Genomic DNA, 9,513 nt, shown 5'->3' with positions numbered 1-9,513 from the left:
TGTGTGTGTGTGTGTGTGTGTGTGTGTGTGTCTCAAAGATGTACTTTTCTAGAACTATATCTTTGAGATAAAAAGCTAGACAGTGCAACAGCCAACAGCAAGTGAGAAATGGACAAATTGTTGGCTTTTTTCTTTTATCCTTTAAAACCTTTAAATTAAAGAGGCTTTTGTAGGAAAACATGAAAAAGGTTAGGCAGTGGGTATTTTATGGTAATGATGTTCTTCTAAAATTCTTGTAAAATCAGATAATCCCTTAGGAGGAAAGCAAATACTCTGTAGTTTAGTTATATAGACTTAAGAGAGCAGATCTAGGCAAATTCTACATCATTAGAGCTATTGTATGTCATTGTTACCAGACAGATTTACTATTTTTAATATTTGCTGTTAAATTTGTGGCCTTTTCTTTTCCCTCTTTTGTCCTCTCTCTGATGGTATGAGTCATCTTTATGTCTGCAACTACTTCCACAATAGGCTGTTTCCATCTCTAACCTACCTCATAGTCATTCACACACAATCAGTCATTTGCACACATTCACACTGATGCAGCTTGTCTTTTTCAGCTTATGTTGGGCTGTGAATAGATCTTAGTTGATAAAACTAAGATAGAACTTAGTTTCCCCTGATGCATCCATATGAGGGTTCGTGAGAGTGCTAGAAAAGTGCTGCGTGTGTGTGTGTGTGATTAGATGAATGAGACTTATACTAGACGTCCTATATACGTACCAGCCTACCATTTATATCATGACAGGGTTGATTTGGTAAAAACTCTTCCACAACCTTCTTTAAATGAATACACAGGACCAAAGGAGATATGTTTAGGTTAGGTCTTTTGTACATCAGGCTACTGCTGTCAGTGAAGGTGTTTCTGTATGCAGATGGTGATATATTGATTCACTTTTATTTATACAGGGGTAAATCACAACAGCGGTCCCCACAAAGGTGCTTTATAGTAAAGGTAAAGATGCCCAAATAATACAGAGAAAACTCCAACCATCAAACCATCCCTGAAATCATCAAAAATAAATTAACAAAACTGTGCAGATATCAAGCTTATACTGTTTATGCCAATATGGTTTGGAATTCAATAAATTTAACCTTGTAGGACTTTTTTTCTGTGTGACTTTATCAGTGTCTCACGTCATGATGGAGGAATTTTGGCCCACTCCTCTTTACAATGTTGCTTCTGTTGTTTGGGGTTTGTGCGCATTTGTTCATGCACAGCTATTGAGATCTGGACTTTGACTGGACCACTGCAGTCTTGTGGTTTGATCAGATGCAAGTTTGCAAACCTAAGCATGCTACCATGTTCTTTTCATAGTCACACTTGGTCAGTCTTTTTCTAAAGGCCTACAGAGTTTGAGGTGCAGCTCTTTTGTTTTGTTTTTTTGTTTTGTTTTTTGTATATTTGACACTGAACATGAATTTACTGAGGCATCCACCCCTGTGATGATTATAGCACTGTGCTAACACACTCCCGAATACTCCAGACTGGCAAATTTCCAAAGTGTTCTTTCTATTAGAGGCAGTCACACTTGCTGATTATCAGTTTAGGCATTTGATCAGCAGCACCTGGCTTATATTCTTTATTTCTAGGGAAGCAGTGAGGATATACTTGGTTTTTAAGGACTACATAAAGGTCCTGTAAAAACATTTTACAGAATTAGGACCTTGATTAGGGTTAAAGATGTTCTACTAAATGCAAAACAGCAAATAAAACAATAAAACAGTTTTGCCTGGAGAAAACATTAAGTACTGCTTTTTTTCTGGGTGGGTAAGGTTTAAATGCAGTCTCATTTATTCACTTGGATCTATTATTGGAAAAGAACACAGAAATCAATCCTTCCATTGGCCAATGGAAAGATTTCCAAGATAATTTGGAAAACTTCTAAAAGACCCTGTAAAGTGCCTCAACTGTGCAGGTTAGACTTAATACAGCAGAGCTAGATACAAACTGTTAGAGATCAAACACATGAAGGAGACGCCTTCTTTTGAGATTTTAATTGCCTGGGTGAAACCGTCCAGTAAAATATTTAATTTATTTTTGTGGTTTACAGGTTCCAACATCTTAAGAGAGGGCACAGATTTATTTTATTTTATTTATTTATTTATTTTTGGAGTGTATGATCACACAAAAAGGACAAACACCATGCATTTCATTGCACTTTCTACAGTACATTCTTTCTTTATACATCTATTTTCAAATATTTATACTTAGCTTTTATCCAAATTAAGTTAGGGTGTACTCAGACGAACTTGGTGGATTAATGGACACACTCTAAAGCCTGAACAATCTTAAAGAGCTTTTCCACATTTCCCTCAGATGCCACATCTTAACACACTGTAGTAGCTCACTAAGTTTTCATCAAGCATTTCCAAAAACATGCGTGTAACTGTCACAGCTTTAACTGTTGAAGAGTCATAGTTAAAAAGTCTGAATGTAAAAGATTTTATGTGATTACAAAATAAACTAAGTTTCCCTAGTTTGACATATTTTCAAATGAGCAGATGAATGGTTGATAGATTTCCTACCAGCCAAATTTGGATTATTGCTAGAGATGCACTTAAGTTTTTTTTTGGCAAACGTGCTTCAGTTTAAAGCCAAAGTTTTATCATTTTATCTTAACAATGCTTCAGATGACGTGGGTACAGACAATCCTGTCTCATAGAAAAGATGTTTCTATACAAGAAAAGTGCAATCGCAGCTTTATATTTTTAAGGTAATGTATTTGCATCTGTGTTATCTTTTCCATCAATGTAATTGTCTTGTGTAGATTTGCTGGCATTCTTGGGATCGTTGTGATGTGAATTATGGCCAAACATCTCTATTTTATTCTTGTCTGTTCAAAGGACATTGTTCTTGTGATTTTCTTAGATGTAACTTTGCAAATCTAAGCTCTGCTACAATGCTCTTCATAAAGGGAATATGCTTTCTCTTGGAAACCCTTCCATAGAAGTCATACTTGTTTAGTCTTTTTCTAATTGTACTGTCATGAACTTTAATATAATACACATCCTCTAGGATGTGTTCATCTACCTCAACCTATATCTTATTACAGCTATCCCAAGGTACATCTAAACACAAATGGTTAGAAAATGAAGGGTTGCAGAAATATAATTTCAAGTAAATCTGTAGCGATATCACCTTTGTGTCTTGTTTTAGCTCATTTAATTTGAAAACCACATTTACTGAGAAGCCAGGTTTTTCTTTTCTGTATGATTGACACTGAGCATTTCGTTTATTCATTCCACACGCCCAAGCAGTGAAACCACATCCATGCCTATACTCTGGCCAAGTCTGTTTGTGTTTATTTTGCCCCCGACTGATCTCAGAACTTTCACAAAGCTCTAGTTATTTTTACTTCCCTACAGTTTCTTTAAAAAAAACAACAACTTGTTTTATCTCTGTGAGCAGCTTTGTAAAGCCATGGGATACATTTTTCATCATTAGAGATTCAAGATCTTGGGACATTTAAAAAAACAAAAAAATAAACTACCAGCTAATCAGACAGTTTTAGTATCAGCATAAAGCTTTTTATTATTAAAGAAAACATGACATATGAAAACGGTCATATTTTTGTCACTGTCGTTTTTAGAAAACAATAACTCCCCATACTCAGTTCTATTTTATTATGGCAACACAATGCAATAATAATTCTGTATTTGGTAATACAGTAATGGCTCTCATTAAGACTTTTTTTACTGCAGGATATCTAAAGATGAGCTGGTATAAACAATCCAAAGAAGAAAAGAAAAAAAGAAAAGAAAAGAAAAGGGACATATAGCAGCTTCACAGCTAGACAGAGATAAAGAAATTGATGTAGACTACACCAGAGCTAAAACGAAAGATATGTTTAGATGGATTAAAACTTTACTCAGAATGATTCTCTTCGGAGCAAATGTAAGAACTGTAGCTTCTTGAGGAGTTCTGAGGAAAAATAGCTTTATATCTAGTGGATTTTCTTAGGACCAATCTTCTTGAAAAGTGCATTTTTAATAAGGCTTTAAAAAAAAACAGATAGGTAAAGCATAAAAATAGAGATCAGCTAATGTTTGAAGTTTTATTGTCACAACAAAAAAGGATCTTCAGGCAGTCCAAGTATTTAATCAGACTTCAGCCTCTTATTTTTTGCCCCATAATATATATTGGTGTCATATTTACAAGTACAAACATAGATATGAGATTAAAACAAATATTTTTTTCATGATGATTCATTGAAGGTTGACATTTTACCGTCACACAAGGATATGTTGTAAAATCAAAGCATGAACACAATGCTCTCTATTCTCCGTTTATGTCCAGAATGAATCGGGCATCTTTGACAGCCATTTCTCACAGAGCTGCGCTGTTGGCATTCTTCTAAAAAGCCCGGACTACCAGACTCCGGCTCCCCTGTTTGTGTCTCGTCCAACAGCTCCCTTGATGGCGCTTACATGTGTCTTTATTTGCTGTCTCTTTGTTTTCAAAATGTTCTTGTTTCCATAATTTCATGCGGTATCTGCAGGCAGACACACATCAATTGCATAAAACGCTTAACGATCACACGTTCACACACAGAGCACTTGGATTAATTACTGTAATCACTCCAAGTTTTTACCTGCAGCCTAATGTGAGTCTCTAGAGTGACACATACAGGATGGTTGCTGTACATCCTCCCCACGCTTGCACTCTTCCTGTGAGGAAGCAGAGCATCTCCACAACAACAAGTGCATCTCATTTGTTACTTCAGTCACTCCCTCATTGTCATTCTCTCTCACTCCATCTCTCACTCTATGTCATTGCTTATCTCCTAATTGCTTTTCTATAAATGGATAAAATGTGACTGTGCATCCAACCACAAGTGCAAAGGAGCGTTACAGAAATCTTTGGCAGTGTCGTCCTCTAAATGTCCCATTACTCCCTCCTTGGGAATAATTACTGCACCAACCATGGCTTCAGCAAGGCCCCCCTGGGTGAAAATAATTATAACTCTGAAATTATGAAATAAAATCATCAATTGTTATTCAGTGGGGGGGAAAGCAGAAGAAAAACTGAGCAATCCGAGAGGGGATTTCATGATCTTTGAGAATACCTCCACACTAAGCTAGCCAAATCTGAAAAACATATCTTTGATTCAGAGTTTTGGGAACATAAACGGGGAGCTCCAGAATCCTTTTGCAGGCAGAAATGGCAAAGGTGCACACATTTGTCACAAGTACAGATCCTTGTGTTAAAAGGTACTCTGATAAAAGCTGAAGTACTGATTCAACTTTTTTACTCAAGTAAAAGTGGAAAAGCTGAAGCTCGTTATTAAAACAAAACAAGGAAATGCAAACTTCATTCTGGCTTCTATTCTATTCTAATTCTGCGATATAGACAAAGGAGACAAAAGTAATGGGAATTTTAAAAAAGTAGCTACAGCACTACAAACTAACAAATATAGATAGGTGACTGTTTCTGCACCTAAACAGAAACATTTGTATAGTCTAGAGTTAAAGTGGGATTCAGCAGGTGTGGGTGCAGCATGGGGAAATAGTCACTTAGCAACCATTTCCATTGTGTGGTCCAGCAGATTTAGTATACAGGCTGTGATCACTGCCTTCAACAAGTTATAAACCAAAGCTCAATGAGCTATCACGGCTGATTTCCATCTCATACACACCTTTATATTAGAATAAAGCTAATACGAAAGTGTAATTCAACTTAAATTTAATGTGATATCTGCTACTCATCTCAACCTCACACTGACCGTGAAGACCACAGCCTTCTCTGCAACAGACGAACAAAGTATTTCAACTAACCACTGTAACCTGCACTAAACTGCCTTTCACGCAACCTCTGAGTAACAAAAAGTTTGTACACCTCAATTTGTGGCAAGGGGTCACCACAGCGGGTAGCTCTACATGCTTGATTTGGCAGATTTCTTTCTGGCAGATGCAGGATGCTTCCTGACGCTACCCTTAAGGGATTGGTGTTTCCTCCCAGAATCAAATGGGGATCTTTTGCTGTTAGGAAAATGTGTAAACTACTACCCTACACTAATATGAAAAAAAGAGACATAAACTGAGCAACAAATCATGTATATCTGTTAATAAAACAACAACTCTAAAATAAATAAGGACATTAAATGGACATTTTAAATTTCCAGCCTATCAAATATCACCTTATAATAATAATTTCTTTCTTCTTCTCCCATCCTGTCTTTTCTCCATCTTTCTCCATCTCTGAGTGAATTAGTGGTGCAGTTTGTGTGTATGCTGATGATCTCTGCACCAGAATTGCCTCTCTGGATACCCCACATGGATTGCCATTTATATGTTATTGTTCAACCCAAATAGGTTCAAGGCAGTTTGATGTTTGAAGACGCACAGTGACAGGAAATACTCCCCTCAAATGTCTTAAACCTCACGTAACAACCCTGCTCCGAAAAGGTAAAGAGTAGAACGTGAAAATAAATACTGAAGTAATGTACAGATACTTGCAATAATGAGGTATTTTTATTTTGTTACTTGCAGAAGTAAGGTCTGATTTATGAGTGTGTAGATAAACTGTAGCAACGCTATAGTCTTTAAAGCTGGGATCTGACACATTTGTTTAAAAATCTAAAGTATGTATTTGCAATTTTACAGGCTGTGTTAATCCGTAGGGCGGCTTTGATTAATATTCATATTAAGTAATGATCATCTCGCTGATGTAAATTACTCCTAAGGCAAAGTGAACATTTTCTCTTTCAGATGCTAACACCATTAAAAAGGTGAAACAAAGAGCGACTTTTATTGTGAAGGAGTCAAAGATAAACAACATAATTGTCACAGTCATTGGTCTATGAAAAAGTGCATTTAAAAATAATTAAGATCAAATCAGTTTTAAATGTTGGGAGTAATCAAACGTTAAGCAGCAGGCACCCTTGGCTCACTCCTACAGCAGTGCAACCAACTCTGCTGCTGTTATGTCCAAATATAATCGTGATGTGTTTAGAGTCATATCAGACTCTAAACACATCACAACTAACATTTTTCCATCGTGCAATGATGAAAAAATGTCTAATTATTGGCTGACAGCTCTAGATAGTAATGTTGTTTTGGTTGACACACCAGCTGTTTGTGATTTTTATTGGCCCCTGAGCAGTAAACGCTACTACTGTTCACCCGGTTAACAAGTAGCATTTATGAGCTCCACTCAAGTCACTATAATAACCTAATTCAGGAGAGAAAAACATACCAATTAAATTATGATATTGGATATAATAAAACACAGTAGAAGTCCTCCACAGAGGTTTTGAATATGATGCAGAATCCTGTTTTTGCATATCATACTGTGGATGGATAATATTTTCCAATTTGGCCGTCCTAATGTGAAGGCAGAGTTTTAAACACAGATATAAAGAGAGGTGTGTAAGTGCAAAGTCAGGGTTCATGTCGGAGTAAACAAATATCGGTATTTTATTTCTATTTTTGTCAGTATGACAAGAACACCCCCCCCCCCCCATTTCCTCTTTGTGAAAGGATGGTATTTTGCTGATGGTCACCGTTATTCTGGTAAAACTTGTGGATTCATGTATTGTCCTGAAATCATCACCATAATTCAGATATATTTAGATATATAGATGATGCGACAGAGGTTACAGGTTCTTTTTTAATTCTATAGGAGTACTTTTATGTGTACATTATATATGCATCTGTATCTACATTTGTCCATTTTTACATATACAAATCCAAACTTGTAAAGCCAAGCAATCAGTTTATCTTAGATGTGCAGTTGTCTCAGTTAAAAGCAGAAAGTAAGTAAAATAAAGTTAGCATGAGACATGGGAGTGTTATGAGAAGTTCCAGAAATCCACACGGTTTAACACAAAAGGTACAGGTTTTCCACTGCAGCGCATAATGTCTCACAGTGGGGAGGTAACAAGTTGAGGAGAATCCTGGACAAAGTCCACGGTGAAAGTAATGCCTTGTAAATTCAAGAGTGGGTTTTCCGAGAAAGGAGAAGGGCTCAGATCAGTTGGTGGTTTGTTTAGGTTTATCCAAGAGTTGTGCCATATAAATCAATAGAATACTTGAATATTTCTGCATCATCACCCCTTTGAAGTCCTCTTCTCTTGGTGCTACCTTCGTCATCGTACTCCCTCCTCTTCCACTCAGCTATAGTGCCACATTGAACTCAGTCACCAAGAAGTCTACGTAGTCTCTGTCTTTGGTCTTGAAGGCCTCGGCGATGAGGCGCGCTGCGTCCCTGTGCTCGCGGCCCCTCAGGGAAACCCCGTTTACCTCCAGTATAATCTGTCCCACCTTCAGCTGGCCGCAGTTATGAGCTGAACCACCCCTCTGAGAGAGACAGAGAAAGAGAGGGGAATTTTAGGGAGATCTTATTTAAAACCCGCCATGATTACATCCAAAATAAATCGGCCTCATGTGGGAAACACTTGTACTAATATATTTGTTCTTAAAAGAGTCAAGGAGAACAGAAATTCCTCTAAGGTAATAATGGTAAAATAAAATTCAGGAATAAATTTGTTAAATTTTTGTCTCTGAATTTTCTGGAGCTGAAGCTGCACTGTGAATACTCTTCTTTTTCCTCCTGGATAATATTTCTGTGAATGATATTTGCCAGCAAATGCAGAATAGGCAGCCTTGGACAAGCCTTGCAGTCTGAAAGTGTTATTTATATGAATCTTAACTTCTAAAAAAAAAAGAATGACAGAGACATAATCTTGAAATTGGGCTTTAAATCTCCATAATGACCAATAATAAGTCAAGTCAAATTATACATGAGGTTATATATGTAAAATATTTAATAAATATCAATAGAAAAGGCATTATTTTAGATAATTAAGCCACACAAAAGCTTCAGATTCAAGTCTATTCCAAAAAGCAACATTTATTTGCTTGTTATATGGTCAGAGTTTATGAAAGTGATTTAAACTGGCTTTACTTTTCAGCCAGCCAGAATATATTTGTTTCTAACCTGCCAAACAGGGTTACTTTACCACTTACTTTACCAGGTTTAAAAAGCTTCCTAGAGTTGATGATAATTACTGCCGTTCACTTACACCAAAGTCATTTAAATTGTTTCGGTACCAAATAAAATGTAAATAAGGCAGCATAAATATGAGAAAAAGTATTTAATCAGCATAAACACACCCAATCATATAAAATACAGGCATTAAGATGTTTTTCTATCAAAAAAAGTTGAAAATATTATAAAAATATTAATACAAATGTATAAAACACTCTGCATGCACAAGACATGACATGATTTCATGGTCTTTGTTTTATGATCTATTGTCTCTACAAACTGTCCCTGTTACTGTTTAGTGCATGTTTTGTCAAAAAAATATCAGCTTCCAGTGTCATGCAGTCAGCTATTAGGTGCACTGAAGAATCTCAGTCTAGTAATAAAGTAATAGTAGCTTGGTTTTAACAATAGCTAAGTTTGGAATATGAGAGGATAAAGGGCATAATTATAATATTCAGTTTATTCAGTTTATTCGTCAATAGCTTCAATGCTAACATGTTAAATGTAATGGACACTATTGC

The 9,513-nt window shown here is 36.2% G+C and overlaps 1 protein-coding gene across 1 annotated transcript in view; it reads right to left on the bottom strand.

Annotated features, from left to right (window-relative positions):
- Positions 1 to 7,516: 7,516 nt before the first annotated feature.
- whrna (whirlin a) overlaps positions 7,517 to 9,513 on the bottom strand; it is a 212,872-nt gene continuing 210,875 nt past the window's right edge. Inside the window, exon 12 of the mRNA XM_005725582.1 lies at positions 7,517 to 8,301. Within this exon, the coding sequence (XP_005725639.1) occupies positions 8,119 to 8,301 (183 nt within the window). The 3' untranslated portion in view covers positions 7,517 to 8,118. The remainder of the gene's footprint in view (positions 8,302 to 9,513) is intronic.

The sequence above is a fragment of the Pundamilia nyererei genome, unplaced genomic scaffold, assembly GCF_000239375.1.
Source record: "Pundamilia nyererei isolate P.nyererei 1_Seehausen unplaced genomic scaffold, PunNye1.0 scaffold00016, whole genome shotgun sequence".
Lineage (NCBI taxonomy): Eukaryota > Metazoa > Chordata > Actinopteri > Cichliformes > Cichlidae > Pundamilia > Pundamilia nyererei.
The sequence above is the reverse complement of the archived record's forward strand: the minus strand, read 5'-3'. Positions and strand labels throughout refer to the sequence as shown.